Below are 25932 nucleotides of genomic sequence, written 5' to 3'. Positions count from 1 at the left end.
TTCTCCAGGCAAGAGTACTGGAGTGGGGTGCCATTGCCTTATCTACCAACCCCAAACTCCCAGTCCATCTCTCTCCCTCTCCTCAGCCCCCTGGCAACCACAAGTCTGATCTCAACCAATAGTCTATGAGTCTGTTGCTATCTCACAGATAGGTTCATTTGTGCCACATTTTAGATTCCACATGTAAGTGATATCACATGGCGCTTGTCTTTCTCTTTCTGACTTACTTCCCTTAGTATGATGGTCTCCATATTGCTGCAAATGGCATTAGGTTCTATTTCCATATAGTTCATTTCCGGGCATTGAGTAGAGCTCCTTGCGCTATACAGTGGGTGCTTTCTAGTTATCTATTTTATATATGCTGCTAAGTCACTTCAGTCGTGTCCGACTCTGTGCGACCCCATAGACAGCAGCCCACCAGGCTCCCCCATCCCTGGGATTCTCCAGGCAAGAACACAGGAGTGGGTTGCCATTTCCTTCTCCAACACAATTTTATATATGGTAGTGTGTATATGTCAGTTTCAATTCCCCAGTTTACCCCTCCTCCAATAATTAGTGATGGGGCTTCCCCAGTGATGGGGCCAGCAGTAAAGAATCTGCTTGCAATGCAGGAGACACAGGAGACTTGGGTTCGATCCCTGGGTCAGGAAGATCCCCTGGAGTAGGGAATGGCAACCCACTCCAGTATTCTTGCCTAGAGAATCCCATGGACAGCAGGTCGCAAAGAGCTGGACACGATTCAAGTAACTTAGCAGGCACAATAATTAGTTATGTTGAGCATGTTTTCTTGTTCCTATTGACCCTCTATATGTCTTCTTTGCAGAAATGCCTAACATCAGTTGGTAAAGAATCCACCTACATTGCAGGAGACCCCAGTTTGATTCCTGGGTTGGGAAGATGCCCTGGAGAAGGGCCAGGCTACCCACTCCAGTATCCTTGGGCTTTCCTTGTGGCTCAGCTGGTAAAGAATCTGCCTGCAATGTGGGAGACCTGGGTTCAGTCTCTGGGTTGGGAAAATTCCCTGGAGAAGGGAAAGGCTACCCACTCCAGTATTCTGACCTGGAGAATTCCGTGGTCTGTACTGTTCATTGTGTTGCAAAGAGTCAGATACAGCTAAGTGACTTTCATACACATGGCAAAGAATCATAATAGGCCTTTTTATCTAAATTCTTCAGGTAACTAAGTGGGAGGTAAAAAAGAAAGACTTTCTGAGTCTTCAGTTTCTTAAAAATAACCAGCCTAAATTAATCCTCATGCCAAAGAGAGATATTTTGGGGTATCAAGTTTTGCTCCCCTACATCATTAGCCCATTCATCTATTTAAACATAATTGGTATTTATTAACTATGTCTATATTTATTTATGATAAAAACATGTTAGCATAAAGCATGAAGGTCAAACCTCAGATTTTCTGGCAAAAAACTCAGCTAATATAAAGTTCTCTATATCTTGACTATCTTTTCTCTGTTGCTTTGAACCAAACTGTTCAAATTTCCTTAGCACCAAATTGTCATTCTCTTTAGTAAGGTTAATGCTTTGACTTCTGTTTCCTATCCCATCATTACTCTTTCAGTAATTATTTATCTGATAACCATCTCTGCTTATCTTCACTGGCCTCCTATGTTTTAAAAAAATAGTTATAAGGGTATAGTTTATATTAATTGAGGGTTTATTATGAGTCAGACCTGAGCTATGTGCTTATCTATACAGTCACACTTAATCCTTTTTGTAACCTAGTAAAGAAGATGTGATTATTAAATGAAGAAACAAACTGAACACAAATTGTTTCAGTTGTCCAAATAGCACAGTTGTTGAATGGCAGAGCTGAGATCAGAACCTAGGAACTTTGCTTCCAGTGCCCATGTTTATAACCACTTGAAACCACCGTCTTGTCTATAAGGGGGGTAGAACTTTGGCTGGTCCCTGCTACTCCCCTCTGGGTACCCACTGGCTCCCTCTTAGCTTTCACTACCAAACTTACAACCCACTCCAGTATTCTTCTCTGGGAAATTCCGCAGAGTGTGATCAGAGAGGAATTTGTGGCAAGTTTGGTGTGTGACTCAGTCATGTCTGACTCTTAGTGACCCCATGGACTGCAGCCTACCAGGCTCCTCTCTGTTCATGGGTATTTCCAGGCACTAGTACTGGAGTGGCCATTTCCCTCTCCAGGGGATCTTCCCAACCCACGGATCGAATCTGGGTCTCCTGCATTGTAGACAGACGCTTTACCGTCTGAGCCACCAGGGAAGTCCAAGCCTGTATGATCTTGATCTCTGAATGGTTATTAATGATCAGATCCAACAATCTTTTCTTGCACTTGACTTTCTTTTTTTTTTAATTTTTATTTTTACTTTATTTTACTTTATAATACTGTATTGGTTTTGCCATATATTGACATGAATCCACCACAGGTGTACATGCGATCCCAAACATGAACGCCCCTGCCACCTGCCTCCCCATAACATCCTTCTGGGTCATCCCCATGCACCAGCCCCAAGCATGCTGTATCCTGCATCGGACATAGACTTGCGATTCGATTCTTACATGATAGTATACATGTTTCAATGCCATTCTCCCAAATCATCCCACCCTCTCCCTCTCCCTCTGAGTCCAAATGTCCGATATACACATCTGTGTCTTTTTTGCTGTCTTGCATACAGGGTCATCATTGCCATCTTTCTAAATTCCATATATATGTGTTAGTATACTGTATTGGTGTTTTTCTTTCTGGCTTACTTCACTCTGTATAATCGGCTCCAGTTTCATCCATCTCATCAGAACTGCACTTGACTTTCTTAATTCTATCTTCCTTCTTGAAATTTTTAAACTTTTTTTTAAAGCAGATATTGCTAAATACAGAAACTATGTTTCTAGGTTATAAGAAGCCTAGGAATGATGGAAAAATAAGGTCAAGTTAATATTGTAAGTAATGTCGCTCAAATGGGATTGAGAAAACACACCAAGGGCTTGGCAACTCTTGCAGGAAAACTGTCCACTTTTCCTTTCCTCCTCATATTTAACTCTCAATGGAGATTTTGAGCAGCCCAAGCAGAGGGAGCTTTGTGTGGTGTCCTGTGTGAATTGTGGGCTCTTAAAATGTTTGATCTGGAAAGCCAGATTACTACATGAAAGACTCCACGTTTTTAAATATTGTCAACAAAAATTTTTAAAAAAGAAAAATTAACAATTCGTGTAGGATGTCTAACCAAGCCAGGAAGACACTTTACTTTTTAACAGAAAATTTAACTCTAGAGCCACCTGTTTTTAAGTTTTGGAGACCATCATTTCCCATGAGTAGTAGTGACCAGAGGCAAAGTTTCACAGGTATATGGTTAAATTTTTAAAAAATGAAATGGGTTTTTCCAAACCGCTCAATCTAGCTAATATGACAGACTGCAGACTGTTTTCCCCTTCTGATTAGACTGTTGTCAGTGCTTTTATGACTCCGAGCTGCCCCCTAGTGGAGATATCGTGTATAACAACATAGAATTTTCTCATCTGCTTGTACAAGTCATCCAACAAATCATTGTGTGATGTCTAAATAAAAGTTGAGAGTGAAGGTGTAGTCGCTCAGTCGTGTTCGACTCTTTGAGATCCTATTGACTGTATGTAGCCGCCAGGCTCCTCCGTCCGTGGGATTTTCCAGGCAAGAATACTGGAGTGTGTTGCCATTTCCTTCTCCAGGGGATCTTCCGGACCCAGGGATGGAACTCACGCCTCCTGCATCGCGGGCAGGCTCTTTACGGTCAGTTCAGTTCAGTTCACTTCAGTCGCTCAGCTGTCTCCGACTCTTTGTGACCCCATGAATTGCAGCACGCCAGGCCTCCCTGTCCATCACCAACTACCGGAGTTCACGCAAACTCATGTCCATTGAGTCGGTGATGCCATCCAGCCATCTCATCCTCTGTCGTCCCCTTCTCCTCCTGCCCCCAATCCCTCCCAGCATCAGAGTCTTTTCCAATGAGTCAACTCTTCGCATGAGGTGGCCAAAGTACTGGAGTTTCAGCTTCACATTCCTTCCAAAGAAATCCCAGGGCTGATCTCCTTCAGAATGGACTGGTTGGATCTCCTTGCAGTCCAACGGACTCTCAAGAGTCTTCTCCAACACCACAGTTCAAAAGCATCAATTCTTTGGCTCTCAGCTTTCTTCACAGTCCAACTCTTCACATCCATACATGACCACTGGAAAAACCATAGCCTTGACTAGACGGACCTGAGTCGGCAAAGTAATGTCTCTGCTTTTGAATATGCTGTCTAGGTTGGTCATTACTTTCCTTCCAAAGAGTAAGCGTCTTTTAATTTCATGGCTGCAATCACCATCTGCAGTGATTTTGGAGCCCCAAAAGATAAAGTCTGACACTGTTTCCACTGTTTCCCCAGCTATTTCCCATGAAGTGATGGGACCAGAGGCCATGATCTTCGTTTTCTGAATGTTGAGCTTTAAGCCAACTTTTTCACTCTCCTCTTTCACTTTCATCAAGAGGCTTTTTAGTTCCTCTTCACTTTCTGCCATAAGGTTGGTGGCATCTGCATATCTGAGGTTACTGATACTTCTCCCGGCAATCTTGATTCCAGCTTGTGCTTCTTCCAGGCCAGCGTTTCTCATGATGTACTCTGCATAGAAGTTAAATAAGCAGGGTAACAATATACAGCCTTGACATATTCCATTTCCTATTTGGAACCAGTCTGTTGTTCCATGTCCAGTTCTAACTGTTGCTTCCTGACCTGCATACAGATTTCTCAAGAGGCAGGTCAGGTGGTCTGGTATTCCCATCTCTTTCAGAATTTTCCACACTTTCTTGTGATCCACACAGTCAAAGGCTTTGTCATAGTCAATAAAGCAGAAAGCTCTTTTTCTGGAACTCTCTTGCTTTTTCCATGATCCAGTGGATGTTGGCAATTTGATCTCTGGTTCCTCTGCCTTTTCTAAAACCAGCTTGAACATCAGGAAGTTCACGGTTCACGTATTGCTGAAGCTTGGCTTGGAGAATTTTAAGCATTACTTTACTAGTGTGTGAGATGAGTGCAATTGTGCGGTAGTTTGAACATTCATAACAATCTAATTTTATAATTAAGAAAAGCTTTGCCTCATTTGCATTTGGGCCATATCTTTTCCTGGCTTCTCTTGCAACCTCTCTGGACACTATTTCTTTACCTCCTGGCAGATACTACTGATTAATTTAATTAATACTTGCTTTAGTCACTAAATTATGTCCAACTCTCCACAACTCCATGGACTGCAGTCCGCCAGGCTCCTCTGTCTATGGGATTCTCCAGGTAAGAATACTGGAGTGGGTTGCCATTTCCTCCTCCAGGGGATCTTCTTGACCCAGGGATCGAACCTGTGTCTCTTATGTCTCCTGCAGTGACACGCGGGTTCTTTACCACTAATGTCACCCGGGAAACTCATAAGTGATAATAATAGCTTCCATAAACTAAGTATGATTCATGTGCTAGGTATTTTTAGTGTTTTTTAATACTGTCTAATTACAATCAATCTGAAAATACTTAATGTTTTTCTCCTCTTTCCCCAGTGCTTCCCAACACTGCATGACCTCTGAATGGTCATTAATGATCAAATTCAGCACTCTTTTCTGGGGCTGTGATGGTGAATAGAATTAAGTTGTTTCTATTCAAGTGGAATTTCTAGCCTGAGCTTCAGTGCTTCCCCACACTCACTGTGGCCTCAACACCTCCTGATTCACACTGGTGTGAAACACACAATTATAAATAAGAAAAGAGGTATAATTATGCCAGTTGCTGTAAAGGAATGCTGCAGTCAGGAAAAACTTGGATGAAAATAACTTATGACATGAAGGATAAGCTAGAAGTTAGCCAGGTGAGGAGAGAGGTGAAAAGTGTTTTGCTTAGCTTGTTTATTTTGCAGAGGGGGTAGTAAGGGCAGAGGCCCCGATGGGGAAATTAAACATGGGGTTCCCTGGTGACCCAGTGATAAAGAATCCATCTGTCAGTGTAGGAGATGTGGGTTTGATCCCTGGGAAGACCCTCTGGTGAAGGAAATAGCAATCCACCCCAGTATTCTTGCCTGGGAAATCTCATGGACAGAGGAGCCTGGCAGGTTACAGTCCATAGCGGTTGCAAAAGAGTCTGGCATGACTTAGTGACTAAACATCAACAAATTGAAAAAAAGAGAGAAGTTCAGAGGGAGAGCAAAGAGGGAAAATTGGCAAGATTAGGTAGGCTCAGAACCTCCCATTGTGTTTTGCAAAGTTCCTTATAATGCTTTCATAAAATAAACAGCATCTAATTGCAACTAATTACATAATTCATTATTTGTATATTATTTGTCTGAAATAGGTCTTTCCCACTGTGCAGAGCTCCTTGGTGGGGTGTGCGGGAAGGGAGCAGGTGGTTATATGTCCTTAACCCATTACTTGCTGCTGCCCTGAACTCCTCCCATAGGCCAATTCCATTTTAAGTAAAATCCTGCTTTCCTGACAGACATTAATCCATGAACCCAACACATGATTTCCTTACTGAGTTGGTAATATTGTATCCATTCTTTCACTCGCTGGTCTTGGATGGACATGCCTGTGTGCCAAGCAATTTAGGAAGTCATAACAGGTTCCTTGTGTACTTATGCTTGTCCCAGACTTAAAAGTAGGCATAATGGAGACTCAAGATCTCATCTACAAAGCAGAGGACGACTGTTCCAAAACACTGAATTTCAAGGTATCAGGTGATTTTTTTTTCTGTAGTTTAATTATTCCTGTATTTCAAAACCTGCGTTTGTTTTCCTCTCCTCAGCCCATCTGCCAGGCGGCCTATCAGAATGACCTGGGTCAAGTGTGGCGGTGGGTGAGGGAAGACGGCAACTATATCAACATCCAAGACAGCTTTAATGGAGACACCCCCTTGATCTGCGCTTGCAGGCGGGGGCACATGAGAATTGTTTCCTTCCTTCTGAGAAGAAATGCTGATGTGAACCTCAAAAACCAGGTGAGGCTGTGACTACAGTAATGCCTTTCCCCTTGGCCCAGTGGAAGCAGTGGATGTCATTTGCTTGTTGCTTGCAGCTCTTAATATCAACAAAAATTTTTTTGGCCTTACTTTAGAGAGACTGACACTTACTGAGGCCATGTTATCAGGCTAAAAAGCAAAATAAAGCATAGTTCCATGAGCAGGCATATTTTGTGGGTTTTGTGGCAATTATGTCCTTGCATTTATGAAAAAGCAAAACAAAACCGGAATGGTTCACTCATTTGTCTGCCAAGAGCGTCTTCCTTTCTTTTCCTCTTTCTCCTCCTCCCCAGGCTTCTCTTTGCCCTTCTTCTTTCCCTGCTCATCTTCCTCACTATTACAAACGTAATTGGCAAGAGTTCCTGGGAAACAAGTACTGACCTGGTGCTGCTATTTCATTAGTTAGACTTTTGTCTACTATGTCAATGTTCTGATCTCCGAGAGATTCTATAATTTGCTTATGGACTAAAAGAACTTAGGTAAGAAATTTGCAAAGAACAAATATGAGGCTACTTGAAACCAGACAGGAGATGCTGTGAACATCCTTTCAGAACCCGATGGGAATGTCCAGTTCTGGCATCACAGTAAAGCCGACATTTAAAGGACACTGAGTAAACATAAAAAGTCACTCTTGTAATAACTGTGCATGTCCAGTACCCACTCAAGTACGTTCAATGACGGAAAATAGCCCATAAGGCCCCACCGGCCCCTTCCAAGTAACTTCAAAGTCCACATTTGGAGTAATAATTTATTACCAGAAAATGGATCACTGCTGGACTTTCTTGTTTGTGCTTCCTATTTCTTGTGTTGTGGGGCTTAAAAGCAAGTCACGGCTGGGCTGAATCTAACAGATAGGGAGTTTAGTGGAGTGTGACATGATTGCCCCAGCACCCAGCTGAGGAACCAGGTAGGTGGCCTTGTGGTGAGAGCGGGTGGCCAAGACAGATGTGTCTGGGTTCATGCCCTCTCAGGAGACTTGGTGTTTAGGAAGCTGAGAGAGGGAGATGTTTGTAAACACCAGGACGGGCTGAGGAGGCAGCTTAGCTCTGTTTGGCAGAGAACCTGAGCCAGCCTGCTCATGGAGGTCATGGAAAGGACTTCAGTGGCTACTTAAGAAGAGATTTTATGAGAAGTGGTATTTGGTTTGCAATTTAAAAAATATTTTTAATGTTTTTTAAAGGTTTAATCTGTTACATTTTCCCCTATTATTAATTCTTATACATTAATAATTTGAACTGGTGCTTTCTCATTTCTTAGGTCTATGAACTGCCTTCAGGAAGTTCTCCTAACCTAGGAGTTAGGAGTAAGGACTCCTAACTGGAGTCCTTAAAAGCAAACAAACAAAACGCTCTGGTGTGTACCATTGATGATTAAGGAGGGGTGGTGGTGGTAGCTTGGTTGCTAAGTCATGTCTGACTCTTGTGATCCCATGGACTGTGGCCTGCCAGGCTTCTCCGTCCTTGGGGATTCTCCAGACAAGAATGCTAGAGTGGGTTGCCATGCCTTCATTCAGGGAATCTTCCCGACTCAGGGATCAAACCCAAGTCTCAAACCTGCACCTCCCGCATTGCAGGTGATTTCTTTATTGCTGAGCCACCAGGAAAGCCCAGATTAAGGACTAACTATAGATTTTCATACTAAATTCAGTCCTTTGTTTATATCTCAATGCATTTTCCCCCCAAACAGAGTGCGATAATCCATCTTCTGATAATTTGTAAAATGTACATTTTATTTACTGTCTTCTTCTGTGGCCCAACTTTTCCTTTAGACTTACTGTGTTCAATATTCTGGTCAATGGCAAACGGGGTTTATTTGTTAGATGTACTCTTCAGAAAAGGGTGCCATGGGTACCACAAAAATAAAAATCACAGACTAAATTTTTTGATATTATAATTTAAATATCTGAATTTTGAAAAAGTGTTTTACTAATAAAGAGTCCTTTTATGAATTTTTTAGAAACAGAGAACCTGCTTGCATTATGCCGTGAAGAAAAGATTTACCTTCTTTGATTATCTACTCATTATCCTCTTAATGCCTGTCCTGCTTATTGGGTATTTCCTCATGGTGAGTACAATACTCATGAGATAAGTGAGTAAGAGTTCGTCAACATGAGTCATTAAGATTTGCTACACTGGTGAGATGTAAATAAATGGTAACAAAAATAAGCTCTTGGTTTGTATTCTATAAAGGGCATTACCAACATATATGCAATGCTATGACTGAAATAAAGCAAGAAGAAAGGAACCCAGGTCAATCAATCAATGATAAAATAATCTATACAATGTTTGTTTGGAAAAATAAATTAATTTTGATTACGAATCTTCTGAAGGAAAAGCAAAACTTCTAAATATTAAAAAAATCCCCTTCCTACTGTTTATTTTCTCTCTCTCTCTCTCTCTCTTTTTTTTTTTTTTGTAAGGAGAGTGTAAGTCTGTACATATCTTTCTGAGTTTCTGACTTTTAGGACTCACCCTGGTGTGAATTAAAAAACAGATCCCAGGAGATTTGCATCAGAAGCTGACAAACATAAGAGATCTTTACAGAGAATTTGAAGCCCACCTTTCCCCTTGGTAGATTTATTCATGCTTGAAGGAAGCTTTGGAGTGCAATAATCTGCTTGCATAAAGAAAGATGCAGTTGGTATATGAATACAATCCTATTATGAGTAGAGAATGAAGCTTGAGTTTTTTTCCCAAATAGAATGGCAGATTTGCACTAACTCATTCACTTTTTCCCATCTGGTTCCTCTTTTGGCAAGTTCCACGTTTGAGAGATGACTCAACATATATGCAATTCATTTCAGTTAAGTGACCAACTCCCTTCCCTTCTTGCTAATAGAGTATGGCTGTTAGTTATTCTTGTCAACATAAGCTCCAGAACAAACTCTGCTGGTAGGCAATGTGATTATCACCTTGAGTAATTAAATGTTATAAATTTTGAAGAACTATAATTAAATATGGTAACATTGATTCTGATACTTGGATTTATGAGAGAGCAGGAAAACTATAATTCACTGACAAACATATAATCTGTTTATACTCTCAAAAAGTTCTTAAAAATGTATATTTAGTCTACAGCATTCAAATATTTGTAGTTTTGGTGTGTGTGTGGGGGGAGCAGAATCTGCCATTCACTTCCAAGCCTTTTTAGAGATTATGAAGAAAAAGTCTCAACTAGGATTGCTCAGGCTGTTTCAGAATTTGTTGACACACAAACTTGCACTCTAAAATGGTGCAATGTTTAAAGCTGGAGCCTGGGCAAAAAAGATGAATTACAGTGAATAAGTCAGCTCTGATTGTATATGTATTATATTAATTCATGGGGCCTGAAGTTGTGGATATAATGGTCATCTGAGTTAAATTCACCCATTCCAGTCCGTTTTAGTTTGCTGATTCCTAGAATGTTGATGTTCAGTCTTGCCATCTCCTGTTTGACCACTTCCAATCTGCTTTGATTCATGGACCTGACATTCCAGGTTCCTATGCAATATTGCTCTTTTACAGCTTTGGACCTTGCTTCTATCACCAGTCACATCTACAACTGGGTATTGTTTTTTCTCTGGCTCCATCCCTTCATTCTTTCTGGAGTTATTTCTCCACTGATCTCCAGTAGAATATTGGGCACCTACTGACCCAAGGAGTTCCTCTTTCAGTATCCTATCATTTTGTCTTTTCATACTATTCATGGGGTTCTCAAGGCAAGAAAACTGAAGTGGTTTGCCATTGCCTTCTCCAGTGGACCACATTCTGTCAGACCTCTCCACCATGACCCTCCCATCTTGGGTGGCCCACATGGCATGGCTTAGTTTCATTGAGATAGACAAGCTTGTGGTCCATGTGATCAGATTGGCTAGTTTTCTGTGATTATGGTTTCAGTGTGTCTGCCCTCTGATGCATATTGAAAAGCAGAGATATTACTTTGCCAACAAAGTTCTGTCTAGTCCAGGCTATGGTTTTTCCAGCGGTCATGTATGGATGTGAGAGCTGGACTGTGAAGAAAGCTGAGCGCTGAAGAATTGATGCTTTTGAACTGTGGTGTTGGACAAGACTCTTGAGAGTCTCTTGGACTGCAAGGAGATCCAACCAGTCCATCCTAAAGGAGATCAGTCCTGGGTGTTCTTTGGTGCTGAAGCTGAAACTCCAATACTTTGGCCACCTGATGTGAAGAGTTGACTCATTGGAAAAGACCCTGATGCTGGGAGGGATTGGGGACAAGAGGAGAAGGGGACGACCGAGGATGAGATGGCTGGATGGCATCACTGACTTGATGGACATGAGTTTGAGTGAATTCTGGGAGTTGGTGATGGACAGGGAGGCCTGGTGTGCTGCAGTTCATGGGGTCACAAAGAGTCAGACATGACTGAGCAACTGAACTGAACTGAAGTTGTAAATTTATGATGCATAAGGAATAAATGACATGAGAGGAAATAATCTGGGAAGGGATCAGAAAGGACTGTGTTTCATTAGAGGACAGGAGGAGAAAGGCAGATATTGAGGTGGGAGGGAACTGCAAAGAGAAGACAGCTGGATGGAGCTTCCTAAATGATAAAGGGGCTTAACTCCAGGACACGCCCACTTGAATAGGGACAGCCATGCTCCCTACACAGTGGAATGGTGGGGGATGCTCAAAGTGTCCCCCAGAATCTCAGAAGACTAGGCAGGAAAGGTGGATTTCTGAGGAGCCTAGTTAATTTCATTCATGTTTTCAATCATTCACCTTTTTAATTATAAACCTTTTATGTGCCAGACATGGTGATGGGTATTAGCAATACAATGATGCACCAAACAGGTTTGATCCTTGTCCTCATGAGAGTTAGATGGTAGTGAAGAATGAGTCACTCAATCAAACAGTGAAAGAAACTTATGAAACTCTCATGAGGTAGTTGGTACACAGAGGTGGTCAATGGAGAGGGATGTTGCCTGGACAGGTAGGTCAGAGAAAGCCTGCTGGAGGAAGAGGGGCATAGGGTGAGATATTTACCAGGCAAAGAAGAAAGAGAGGAGGCTTCTAGGCAGAAGAAACAGTCAGTGCAACTCTTCTATGGCACAGCGGAGCCTGTGGGGATGAAAGATTAACAGAGGCCAATGTGGCTGGAGCAAGGTGAGCTGGGGGCTGTGGTTGAGATGGCTGAGGCTGTACGTGGAGGGCAGAATATATGGGGATTGCCACAGGCTGAAGATTTTGCTTTTGTCCCCAGAACAATGGGATGTTATAGAAAGGTTTTGAGTGAGGAAAAGAAAGACAGGTCACTGGACTCCAACCTCAGTAGCATTTGGTGGGTCTGGCATGGCGCTCTAGATTTTGCATTTCTAGGTCCCCAGATGCTGATGCTGCTACTCCAGGATTACACTCTGACAACCATGGCTTTCCCTAGTTGTTATGGGGGGGCAGGGGGGAAGTGGGGAGAATTTAAGAATGATACAGAGATGCAACGGGATGTTGGGATTAAAATAGAGCCTACTGATGGGAATATTCCAGATATAAGATGGAGACCATGTTTGTAAATAACCCTCTCTTGTTCTTCTTGTGCTTGCTGTTGTAACAGGTGTCAAAGACGAAGCAGAATGAGGCTCTTGTACGGAAGCTGCTTAATGCTGGTGTCGAAGTTAATGCCACAGACTGTGTAAGCTTACATTTTTAGTCACTTTGAAATAACATTCAAAATGGCATTTATGGGTAGTATGCTGCTAAGTCGCTTCAGTCGTGTCCGACTCTGTGTGACCCCAGAGATGGCAGCCCACCAGGCTCCCCCACCCCTGGGATTCTCCAAGCAAGAACACCAGAGGGGGTTGCCATTTCCTTCTCCAATGCATGAAAGTGAAACGCGAAAGTGAAGTCGCTCAGTCGTGTCCAACTCGTAGTGACCCCATGGGCTGCAGCCCACCAGGCTCCTCCATCCATGGGATTTTCCAGGCAAGAGTACTGGAGTGGGGTGCCATCGCCTTCTCTGTATGGGTAGCATACTTGTCTCGAAAGAGTCAGACATGACTTAGCAACTAAACAGCAACGATACTTGTCATCTATAAATTGCTTGTTTTTTATTTTGTGAAACACTTGAACATTTAGCTGCTCCTTCCTCCTTTCTTGCCTTTCTTCTTCCCGCCCTCCTTCTTTGCCTCGCTCCCTCCTGCCCTCCTTTTTCTTCTTCCTTTTTACTGTGTCAGGCAACCTTGAGATTGCCACTGAACTCACTGGATTAATACTTTTATTGAATACAGGACATTTTTAAGAGAACTGCTCCACCAGTAGTGGGAAGGTAATGAAAATGGAGGCTCTGATTACAAAATTCCATTCTCAGAAGTTAAGCTGGGATCCCAATGTCTGTGCGTAAACTGACAGATCCCTTGCCAGTTTTTACGTATGCGAGTTGTGGCAAGTTTTAAACTTGCCTGACTCTTGGGTGGTAAGATGAGGACATCACTAGTTCTTACAAGGCTCTTCATGTGAGGCACTGAGCAGAGTGACTGGCACACAGTAAGGGCTCAATGAATCCTAACAGCTGTTGCAGCCAAAACCCCAACCCACTGGTGAGAAGGTCCCCAACTGCAAACTAAGGAAAAATAAGGGCAAAGGGCAAAGAGAAACCCAAATGACAGTAAAGACAGTGATAACAGAAGCAGTGTAAGCTACTTTCTTCCTGTTTAAATATAAGATTTTGAATTCTCCTTTTGCCCCATACCCTTGTACTCATCTTCTCTTACATGATAATATAGGGATCAAAAGTTTACTGGCATGAAATTTTGCTTATATTAGTAAAATGAAACTTTGATTCCCAGTTCTTTATTGAAAGGGCACGCAAGTTGAAATTTGATCCTAAGACAACCAATATTCTTAGGTTTTCTTTATGATCCATGCTTGTACATCCATGCTGTGTATTTTATGCTGTGTACATCTGTGTGTGTGCGTGTCTATTACCATTTTTCTGTGATAGAGAAAATGTCCCCACCCCTGTTTGCATTATTGTAATTTTAGTTTTGGTTATATTGGTATTGTTTAAATGGAGGTAACACTCTGTGTGTGTGTGTGTGTGTGTGTGTGTGTGTGAGAGAGAGAGAGAGAGAGAGAGAGAGAGAGAGAGAGAGAAAGAGAAAGAGAGATATAGTAGGAGAATGCCCAAGAGAATACATTTATGAAATGAATGTTTTCCCTTTTATTTAGGGTAGAATTTTTGGATTAATTTGGCTAGACTGTGCATCATCATTTTCTTAGATAACTTTGAAATGTATTAAGTAAGATGTTTAAAAAGCCTAAAATATTTGTTGCAGGTATTGATTGGTCTTCTTATTTAAATTCAAAAGTGAATTTTTTTTTCTTTTTTAAATAGTTTTTGCTTTAAGTATTATCTAACCACTTGCGGTTAGAGACTTTATTGGATGACTTCTGATGTCTTGTCTAATTCAAGATTCTGCTTATTTAGTGTTATTTGTTGGAGAAGGCAATGGCAGCCCACTCCATTACTCTTGCCTGGAAAATCCCACTGACTGAGGAGCCTGGTAGGCTGCAGTCCATGGAGTCGCTAAGAGTCGGACGCGACTGAGCGACTTCACTTTCACTCTTCACTTTCATGCATTGGAGAAGGAAATGGCAACCCACTCCAGTGTTCTTGCCTGGAGAATCCCAGGGACGGGGGAGCCTGATGGGCTGCCGTCTATGGAGTCGCACAGAGTTGGACACGACTGTGGCGACTTAGCAGCAGCAGCAGCAGTGTTATTTATATAACTAAAAATATGTAAAGCACGTGGAATGTCTTGAAAGATCATTTCATCCAGAGCTTTTTAGTTTCTAACTTAGTAGTTGATGATTTTCAACATGCTACACCAAGGATGTATATAAATGAGTCAACAGAGAGTGTATCTATTTTTAAAAATGTGTTCATAATAATAATTGCAAACTTAATTTCCCTTAAAAAAGGTTTAAAACTTTGCCTATGACTGAAATTTCCCTAGCACATTTTTCTCATTATCTATGTCTCTCTCCATCTCTGGATAGAAAATCACATTTCTGCATACACACAAGCACACACATGCAGACACTCTCTTTCATCACTATTTTTCAAAAACCATCTGAATATTAAGGCCCCTTTTCCAAATCTAAGTAATGTAGTATATTGCATTTTTAGGTAATTAGATCCTATTTATTTCATATGGAAAAACTCAGATCCAGATCTTCATTTAACATGTTATCATTTAATAAAAAATAAATGATTGCAGCATTATTTCCTACGATCTTAGAGGAATTTCTGGGGAATAAGATCCAGAGTCAATTTTATTAGTCTTGACAGTCAAGCATACTATTTCTTCACTTCTTGAATATTATTATTCAAAATCATAGTTATTTGGCAGCTTCTTAAAAGACAAAATTTTGGGCATGAATATCTCAGCTATAAATTTCCTTTGACTGTCAGCTAGTGTTTTAAATTAGACCCATCTAGTAGGTCTGCTATTGTATAATACATAATATAAGCTACAACAAAGCAAGGATGGGCAATGACTATGTGGACCAACACTGATTTCGTAGGTGTGCTATAACATCTGAGCACCAGCAACCTTCTTCAGACTGGAGGGGTTTTGATTATGAACCATAAAGGATGATATTTGTAAAAACTTGGGAACTTTTTAAGAGAAAAGATGGTAACATAATCAAGGTGGTGATTGTCCAGAACTGTAGAAAGAAACCTTGGGATAGTTCAGCATCAGCCTTTTATAAGCGGAGTTTGTTTAGTGGAACAGAAAACAAGGGAAGATATGGATGACTTACAGGCTGTTGGTAATATACACACCGAGGCAGTACAGACGTTTTGAGCACAGGAAATGTAATTGCACGTGGATGGTTTGCAGACTGTTGGCTTGGCTTAGCTGTACAAGACAAACTATGAAAAAATGTGTGCTAAAGAAGCCACATGCTCAGTGTGTAAGGGTTCCGATGGGTCCATTGCAGTGTTGGTCTTTTGCGTTTCAGTATGGCTGCACTGCGCTACACTATGCCTGTGAAATGAAGAACCAGACTCTCATTCCTCTGCTCCTTGAAGCCCATGCAAACCCCATGATAAAGAATAAGGTAAGGATCTGTGGACCACGGTCTGAGGTCCTTCCAGCAGCATCGCCTTCTAACGTTGGCCTTGTGTTGACATAAATAAATTGCCCCTGAAGTTGTTAATAGCAAGTTATTAAGGAATCAAGTTATCCCATTAAAGTTAGAACCCAGTGGCATTCAAAGCCCTTGCCAAGCCTGTGAGTCAGTCACACTAAACTGTTTACTAGAGCCTTTGCAGTGACATTTGACTTTCTTGGCGATAACTACAGTTTCTTTTTCTTCTCAGCATGGTGAGACTTCCCTGGATATTGCACAGAGATTAAAATTTTCCCAGATTGAATTAATGCTAAGGAAAGCATCATAATCTTTGCGATCTCATATGAAGAAGTTAGGCCTGGATTGTGTCTCAATCTTGGACTATGGGTCTGCAGACCACTCACTCTGGAGACCCCCGTGGTATGGGGATAAGGTTGGTTGCCATGGGTAACATTTTTGAAGAGCTTTGTATTTCTAATGTCTTTTGCTCAGTGGAGTTCATTGTGGTCACAATCCTTTTCAGAGAGACACTAAAGATGTTGGACTCTCCACATCAGTCAAAAAAAGTTGGTGTTTCAAAGTCAATTTCTCCTGAAGGAAAGGATCAGTGTTCTTCTCTCTTTTCAGTTGCACTGCTCTTATAAAGAGGATGTCCCGTCCGTATCCTGCCCCAAGAGATAAACTGTTCCTCTGAGGCTCCTTTGAGTAATAAGACAAAGAATCAAGCATATATATTTGTACAGAATGGTATATGTATGTGTGTAGGTTTAGAGATTTTTATGTAAATATTCCAACTTCAACAAAATCATGTATCAGTTGTCAACCACAGATATTGGCAAATGCTTCCAGTCAGCTTTTTTTTTTCCCTTACAAAGAGCCAGTGTACCAGCACATCTCGAGATGTTTTGCTATCAGTTTACAAATTAGAGCCGTCTTGATTTCAAACGTGATTATGTGACTATCAGGTTGTTTGTTCAAAAATATTTTTATGATTCTCTTGTGAATGCAGGGCAGTTACCTTGTCAGTGTAATTTTTATTGATAAAATAAAAATATTGTAAATTATTTGAATAAAATAATTCTTTACAAGAAAGAACTATGTGATGAGGTGGAGTCTGGATTAAACTTCTAGAAGAGAGATAGTGAACATTGAAATATCTGTCTCAAGTTCTTTGTCAGTGAGACAGAACAGAAATAAGCACATTTAAAAATAATTGAATTTTGCAAAGCAAGACTGCATCTTAATTATTTTTATCCATGGACTACACAGTGTGTAGAAACAAATGCAGTCTAAGAATGAAAGGTTTACCATCTCCAAACAGAACAAAGGTCTAACAAAAAAATAAAATCCAGGAAAATTTATTGAACTCTGCACAGTTCCTTAAGTACATACTTTGTGAGGGAAGTAGTTGTGTGTAGATATAGATTCTGAAGCCCTTAAATGTCTCTTACTACATTATCTAAGATCCATTCACATTGAACTGAGTTATAAGGTGACTTTGAAGATTTAAAAACAAAAAAGTGAAACTTCCAACAAATTGCCAGTATGCCTTTGGTTTGGTGTCAGAGTTCTGCAAAATCACCATATCATGTAATTCATAACTGTTGTCTTTGAAACTGTGTGAAAATTGAACAATTTCCTAAAGAAATAAATCCAGATTTATAAACGAGTTACTTTGCCAACAAAGGTCCATCTAGTCAAGGCTATGGTTTTTCCAGTATTCATATATGGGTGTGAGAGTTGGCTTATAAAGAAAGCTGAGCGCTGAAGAATTGATGCTTTTGAACTGTGGTGTTGGAGAAAAGTCTTGAGAGTCCCTTGAACTGCAAGGAGATCCAACCAATCCATTCTGAAGGAGATCAGCCCTGGGGGATTTCTTTGGAAGGAATGATGTTGAAGCTGAAACTCCAATACTTTGGCCACCTGATGTGAAGAACTGACTCACTTGAAAAGACTCTGATGCTGGGAAAGATTGAGGGCAGGAGGAGACGGGGACGGCAGAGGATGAGATGGTTGGATGGCATCACTGACTCAATGGATATGAGTTTGAGTGAACTCCGGGAATTGGCAATGGACAGGGAGGCCTGGTGTGCTGCAGTCCATGTGGTCGCAAAGAGTCGGACACAACTGAGCAACTGAACTGAACTGAACTGGGTATGGTAGTCTAATAACAGTATCTCTGTTAAGATCAAAACATGTTGTATTATGTTCATGATATTTTTAAAACTTTCTTCCTGGTATTTAACTTTTGAAGGCAGAAAACTGGGCTGGACATTTGTAGCCAGTAGGTCTCCTAGCAACAACCTGTAAATTATCAAAGAAGCTTGAGCTAGAATCTAGGTACTGAAATACACACGCATACTTTATTGGAAAAACTCATAAATATCCTAGAAGATAATCTTCTTTGACTCTCAGCTATGAATCTTGGCCTTTTCATCTATACTGTACATTGATTTTTCTTTTTTGGTTAAAGCAATTTGGCTTCCTGAGGTAGTGTTATGTCTCTGTAGCAATAAGGTAAAAACATCTAGCTTATTTTTTCAAATTCAGCAACCATCTGGAGATTCAAGACCTCTGACTCCAGTTCATCATTTTATTTTATTGCTCCAAAAATATGGCTCATAGACATGAACAAAAGTTTTAGGGAAGTTTATTTGAATGATGTAGAGAATGACTAGATAATTCCTAGCTGTCAGCTAAAACCTACCTTTCAAGATGACAGAATACACAATAGAACATGAAAACTGTGTTTACCCAATGAGCAGTTCAATTAACTGAAAAAATTAAATGTCAGTTTTAGCCTCAAATGCAAAAATCTGAAGAAATGAGTACAATCTTAACCCTAATGTCTGCCCTCCCTTTAACTAATATGGTGGGTTTCCAATGCTGAAAATCTTTAATATCTTTCATTCTTGGCCCTATCATTCATAAGGTTTTTCCTAAGACTAGTTAGTAACAGATGCTTCACAAGCTTACACTGATAGCTCCCCAGGAAAGGGAACTTCTTCCTGTTTCATCAGATGTACAATTTCATTGTACATACGGTGAGGAGCATCCAGACCCCAGATGAAATCCACGTGAGCCCATTCAGGAATGTTCTTATGGTAGATGAGGTTGGTCACCTCGGAGAGCAGTGTTCTCACATCCTCCGGATTTGAAAGCCAGTCCTGACCCCCGGTCCACATTGCCGTAGGAACTGTCATGTCTCTAACTCTGTACCTTACGGGAGTTGGCTAGAGAAAAGAAATCGTTTTTAACTGTACAACATTTGGACTTCCAAACTCATAATCTACTTTTCTAATAAACACAGTGAATGTGCTCTGTGTTGTGATGAAAGTGCATGGGCACTGGAGCCATTCAAAACTTCATTAAGAGTTTCCACTCCAACTCCTGCTTAAGCTCATTTAACCTCGGTTTCTTCATCTGCAAAACGTGGATGATGCCTGGAACAATTTACCAAGTTAAATGAGAAAACATCTCAGTTGCCTAGCCCCTTTGGCACTGCACGTTCAATTCTTTCCCTTCCTATTAGTAAATATTTAATATATAAATTGCCTTTAAAAGATAATACTCCTGTTTTTTTCAAAGATAATTTCACAACATTTCGTGAGGTCAGATTGAAGAGAGTCTACAGAGAAAGGGAAGAGGATGGAACCTACCTAGAAGGACTTGGCTGTTCACAGGGGTTTTCTGTTCTGTGTCTCCAGAAACATGGGGAAGCCAATGGCACAGAAACTTAGGGAGTTTGAACCCAGAAGTGGTGAGAATTAGACCCCTGCTCTAGTCGCCCATCACCCAGAGAAAGGATATCTAGGATTCCTAGTTCTTGAGATCTTCTCTTATTCAAACAGAACTACCAGATCAGTTTGGCTGGCTGAGAGCCCTTGATGTTAATAAACAATGAGAACTCTCAACAGAAATGTCCACGCCCACTTCTCAGAAAATCCACCCTGGACCCAGGACTCCAATCCTGGGAGTCTTTATTTCTCTTTGTGGCTTTTAAGAATTTGAAGGTACAGCATCTGATACTGTGAGTTATAATAAGACATATGTGTATGGTCTTCATCCACGTTTGAGGTCAGATCCACTTTTTAAAGAGTAACTAGATGTGAAAGGTTGTAATAGTCTATGGAACCTATAATATGTTTTTCTCATCTAACAGGTGAAAAGGTTGAACTGAATATCAGGACTGGCTCTAAGGCTGTGTGCTTCTGTGATATCTTTTTGTGTAATAACACCTTTTGGTATGTGTGTTTTTCTTTCCATGACATTTTCTGTCACCTATTTTGCATGCTTCGCTTTCTAACTCATGACCTTAAATATTGATTAATTAAATATACCTTGGAACTGGTATGCTTTCTCTAAAGATATATTTTAGGAAACAAGAAGGATCTAAAAATATATAGCTGATACTGGTGATTGAGAGTTTGCTCTTCAGTGGCACTGCGGTGGCCTCTCCAGTTTCCTATACTTTTATATCTAGACTGTAACAGAAAAATGGATGGTAAGTATGATGTGAGACTCTCGAGAGATTCACCTGTGTGTGTATTCTGCTACCTCCAGCTTTGTGTTTGCATGGTCAATATCTGTTTACATTCATGTATGAGCTAACCAATAAACTTCAGTGGAGATTTTATGCTCAGAAAAGTTTGATGCCCATTACTTTTACTTTAAATTTTAGTCCATAGCACTTACCACACACACATTTTCTTGGGTAATATTTTTTCATATTTTTCACTTGTAGATTACAGATTCATTAAAAGTGTAACCAGGGAGAATTCTTAAAAGTTACTTAGTCTAATAATTTTCATTTTAAAGAGAAACAGATTGAGGCCTGAAGAATTAAAGCAGTCTAGCCATCATTACACAATTTTGTAGGGTAGAGGCCCAACTAATGCAATAATTCTCACTTGTTATTAATACTCCTTTTATTGTACCATGAACCAACCTCACTCCTGCCATCGTCATTTTTTTCTGGTTGTCATTGTTGTTTTTAAATCTTGAAAGATCTTTCTAGCAGCCACCAGACTACACCCTTCCCTTCACTGTCTACCCAGTCTTGCTCCTAAGAGGCCCAGTCCCTTGTTCACAGAGGCAGCATTACCAGAAAAGTTCTCCTAAGCATTATAACAGTTTTTTTTTAACTTCTAAAAATCTCTTGTCAAAGCTTTAAATTTTCTCATTCTTAAGTGAAGTTGAACCAGAACTACTTTCCACTTGAATTCTTTTTTAAGAATTTATTTTATGCCATGCACATAGTTGACTGACAGTGTCGTGTTAATTTCTGCTGTACAGCAAAATGATTCAGATATATATTCTTTTTCATTTTCTTTTCAATTATATTCACCAGATATTGAATAGAGTCCTCTGTGCTATACAGTAGGATGCTGTTGTTTATCTATCCTATATATAATAGTTTGCATTTGCTAATCCCAAACTTCAGGTCAATCCCTCTCCTAACCCCTCTGCCCTGGCAACCACAAGTCTGCTGTTCTCTTTGTCTGTAGGTCTGTTTTGTAGATAAGTTCATTCGTGACATATTTTAGATGCCACATATAAGTGATAACATATGGTATTTTTCTTTCTTTTTCTGACATGCTTCACTTAGTGTGATAATCTCTGGGTGCATCCATATTGCTGCAAATGGCATTATTACATTCTTTTTTTTAAGGCTGAGTAGTATTCTATTCTACTTGATTTCTTGTACTTTATTTGCATTTCTAGAATAAACTGCCAGGATAACTTTTCTCTCATGCATTTCAAAAGGATATGTTTTCAGCAGATGGTATTTGATTTTCTTACCTGATTTCCTTTTTCCAGATTTTTGGTCTCACTGCCCCAGTCAAATGCCCGGAGTTCCCCAGAATTCATTGCCTAAAAGGAAACAAAAATTTAGATGGCATTCAAATGTGTTAAGGGGTAAAGATGGGAGGAAGGGTGGAAACTGCTGCCAAATCTGCAGTTATGAGGGAAGCAGAGAATAAAGCCTGAAGCTGCTTTCCATTCAACTTCAGGATAATCTTCAGGAGACTGTAAAGATAAGAATAAGGTCCTTCAGGAAGAAAAATGAGCTATAGAACTTGACCACCATATTATACAACCCCGGGAAGTGTATTCCCATCATAGTCTATGTAGGTGGATATCCTGCACAAACCTACAGTGGGAGAGTACCCCGTACAGTTGTGCAATGTAGTGACTCTGGAAGAAGATGACCAACACTTAATCCAGTTTAGAAGTCTTTGATTTTGATGATAAAATGCCTCTCCCCATTCTTCTCTCTCTCTTTCTCCTGCTCTCACACACATCTACTAAAATATAACAATGACCTTTGAAGAACAATTTGACTAGGTTCTAAATTAGAAAAATGGACAGTACCAATATTTATGATTTATTAATGTCATCATCACTATTACAACTTTTTGTTGAGTTAAAAGTCTCTCATTTTTAAAAAACAAAGTAGTATTTTTAGTATATATGTATATACATTAGCTGCTCAGTCATGTCTGACTCTTTTGCAGCCCCATGGACTTTAGAGTCCACCAGGCTCCTCTTCCATGGAATTCTCCAGGCAAGAATACTGGAGTGGGTGGCATTCCCTTCTCCAGGGGTATTTTTAATAGGTGAGAATCTAAGGTTGGTGAGGTTCTAACTCTCTGTCCTATGTGCATTTTTATTCCCACAGCCAATTGGGGTCACTCTGTAGTATCATCTCTAATGAGCAATATCAGTTTTGTTGCTTCTTCACATGTGAAAGAATAATTACCAGTCATGTTGTTCCTTGAACCAATGCAGAACAAACTCACCACACTGTGCCTAGAGAGAGTTCCTGTAACTATTAATCAGGACATTCCTTCCTCGGCTACAGGTGAAATCTGCAGCACAAAGGACTTCCCTGGAAACCTCTTTGGGGAATTAGACCTGCGTTTGCATTTTTTTTTTTGACCATGCCGTCCTGCTGGAAAAGCCTATCTCCAGTCTCATCTTTGAGGTGGCTAGGGACTGAGAAGGTCTCACCTGGACCGTCTGAATTCACATTTTCAGAAGTCTACTAAAGATGTCCTAGGGCCAATCCTTTCCTCCCATATTTTGAAAAGTTTCAATGTTCTAGATCAAACTCACAGTTGAAATAGTGTTGGCAGAATCACGTGTCATCTTGGAATAAAGGTGAAACAACTCCTGGGCTGTCCGAAGAGCGTTGACTTTTCCAGACAAACTGCACAAACACCTTAAACAAAGACTACAAATTCAGCATCCTTACCTGGCTCCAGTGCAGGATATTTTGCACAGATGTTCCTGAAGGAGTATGAGCAACATAGACATTTGCTCGGCTCTGTAACAAAGTATGAGTAGTTTGTGGGACATGAATGGAAAAACTCACAAGATTTGCACCTTGTTAAGATCAAATCTTCAGGGTGTCAAACTCAGAAAAGGGAACATCATTAAAGTCTCAGCATTTATCCATGAAATAGAAAACTACATATGCAGATAATTTAAAAATGTCCCTAAACCTATCCCAGGCACCTAAATTTTTCATCTGAGAAAAGCTTCTCATTAGACATCTGACTTTATCTTTTAAAAAGTTTTCCTAAAGTAATTAAGGATAAAGACGCAAAAACTGAGATTGCATTCAAATCTCACTTCTGCTGTTTAATTTTTAGGAGAAATTAAGAGCATAGCTTAATCCACTAAATGTCAGGTTATTAATCTGTAAAGTGGGAATATTGATAATACCTGTCTCATAGGGTTATTATAGGGAATAATAGCCTGACATACAATAAAATGCTTATCAAATGATAGCTGTTCATCATATTTTTGATTAAAAAAAGGCAAAACAATCTTCAGGAATTAAAAACATGTTCCTCCAACTGTTGACAGATAGCCCTCTGCTGTCTGGTGTCCTTGGGGAACTGTCCCCTCTGCAGAGAGCTGCACTGCCCATCTCCCCACGACTGCTGCTGTCTGCATTAAATGACTATTTGATGTGGGGGTTATAAAGACCCAGCCCTCTCATGCTAACTTGGGACAATTCTGAAGGATCATCCCATCTTTACAGATCCCTAGAGGGTCAACTGCCGGGGTCCAGTCCTTGTGGATCCAGGGTAATTCGAAGCAGGGATGGCGTGGCGAGGAAAAACTTATTTATTTAGAAATATAAAAAGAGATTATGAAGAAAGAGTATAGTAGAAAAATTAGTAGAGAAAAGAGGCTGAATAACTTGGTTTCCATGGAGAACTAATAAAACCTCAGGACAAGAGCTTTGCACCATCTACGTTAGGCCACTGGTGCCTGTTTGAATAGTGGAAGGTGCCCCGCTTTGGGCTCCCTCTATCATGGGTCTTAGAAGCTGGGGCATGTAAGTATACATGGCAAGCCTCCACGCCCCAGATGGGAATTCAGCCTGAAAATAGAGTAAGAAAAGAAGACACGGGGGAAACCAGTCTTTCCAGTGACTTGCCCATCCTCTTTTGTCCGGAAAGGCCTTACATACTTTTGATTTTACATAGAGATCAATGGATAATACAAAATTATGCAGCATCAGCAGCCCTGACTCTTATCGAGACCAGGCTTTCTCTCTGCATACCTAGTTGTATATACAAGTCTTAGGTGATTTACATCATCTTCTGGCCAGAAGGCCAATTAACATTTTACAGCCCTTTTCTGATAAGGGTTTGTCAACCAGAGACTTATTTGTCTTAAAAGTGTTGTTCTTCCCAAAGTCTGGTGCCACTCTCAGAAAACACTAAATAAAGTTACATTCTTACATAGGAAGGACATAACAATTTATAACAAGGAAAAGGAGTGCAGTGATTTATAACAAAGAGAAAAGTAATTAACTCAAAAGTCTAGTGTTGCTAACGTCAAAACTACTATATTCCTTTTTCTGTATTCCAATTACATTGATTAGTATCCTTCAGGTGCCTAAAAGATAAAGAATATGGAGGCCTGGAAGCAGTCATTGACTCAACAGTGAAACCCGTCACCAATATAATTTTTAGCTCTTTAGAAAAAGGCTTTGTATCTTTAAGATGCTTCAAGCTTTGTGCCTCTCACCATTGAGGGGCTATAAACAATTCACAAGTTATAAAATCTGGGCAGACCGGTCAGGTAAGTTAGAAAGCTATCAAAGGGGTTTAAGCCAAGACATTCTTTTTATATGCAGGAGACTGTTAACTGGAGCCCTAAGTTAATTCCTTTTAGAGGCAGAAGAGTGGAAAGCACAGTACAATAAGGCAGGCAGACTCTGGTTTTTGGGGGTAGATGTTCAGGAAAACCCAGGGGGAACCCCTGAAGTCAGATCACGCCTTTGCGTATGTCTGGCTTCCTTCCTCATAACCTTTGCTACGGGCGGGATTCCTCATGTTGGCTCCCGGCAGTCAACTGAGGTTCCCACTAAGGCTACATCTCAGTTGGACTTTTTTGATCTACCAAGTCCTGTTGCCTTCCCTTTCCTATGTGTTGTTATCCCAAGGCCATAGCCTGAATCATTCTGCACACAAATCTCCATCTCAGAGTATGCTTCCTGGGGAACCCACTGTCATACTTGCAAAATGGTAGCTATGCCTTGTGTGTGCTAAGTTGCTTCAGTTGTGTCTGACTCTTTGCAATTCTATGGGCCATAAACTGCCAGGCATCTCTGTTTACGGGATTCTCCAAGCATGAATACTGGAGTGGGTTGCCATGCCCTCCACCAGGGGATCTTCCCAACCCAGGGACCAAACCTGTGTCTCTTACATCTCCTGCATTGGCAGGCAAGTTCTTTACCACTAACACCACCTGGGAAGCCCTGGGAAGCTGTCTTAGCCAGACTGAAACTCCCAGGCAGCCTATCACAGAACTTGAACTACAAACCAGGAAAGTCTGAGTAAAAAGAAGACATGGATAG

At 40.6% G+C, this 25932-nt stretch overlaps 2 protein-coding genes across 2 annotated transcripts in view; one reads left to right on the top strand and one right to left on the bottom strand.

The window, feature by feature from the left end:
• The window catches only part of ANKRD22 (ankyrin repeat domain 22), a 31747-nt gene extending 13286 nt beyond the window's left edge, over positions 1-18461 (top strand). Inside the window, exons 2-6 of the mRNA XM_069567941.1 lie at positions 6768-6959; positions 8937-9044; positions 12526-12603; positions 15939-16037; positions 16300-18461. Of these exons, the coding sequence (XP_069424042.1) occupies positions 6768-6959; positions 8937-9044; positions 12526-12603; positions 15939-16037; positions 16300-16377 (555 nt within the window). The 3' untranslated portion in view covers positions 16378-18461. The remainder of the gene's footprint in view (positions 1-6767; positions 6960-8936; positions 9045-12525; positions 12604-15938; positions 16038-16299) is intronic.
• A 222-nt stretch (positions 18462-18683) lies between these two features.
• LIPM (lipase family member M) overlaps positions 18684-25932 on the bottom strand; it is a 28215-nt gene continuing 20966 nt past the window's right edge. The window contains exons 7-9 of the mRNA XM_069567936.1: positions 23308-23379; positions 21852-21923; positions 18684-19282 (exon numbers count right to left, since the gene is read on the bottom strand). Coding sequence (XP_069424037.1) covers positions 19022-19282; positions 21852-21923; positions 23308-23379 — 405 coding nt within the window. The 3' untranslated portion in view covers positions 18684-19021. The remainder of the gene's footprint in view (positions 19283-21851; positions 21924-23307; positions 23380-25932) is intronic.

This window comes from Ovis canadensis, chromosome 22, assembly GCF_042477335.2.
Source record: "Ovis canadensis isolate MfBH-ARS-UI-01 breed Bighorn chromosome 22, ARS-UI_OviCan_v2, whole genome shotgun sequence".
Classification (NCBI taxonomy): domain Eukaryota; kingdom Metazoa; phylum Chordata; class Mammalia; order Artiodactyla; family Bovidae; genus Ovis; species Ovis canadensis.
The sequence above is the reverse complement of the archived record's forward strand: the minus strand, read 5'-3'. Positions and strand labels throughout refer to the sequence as shown.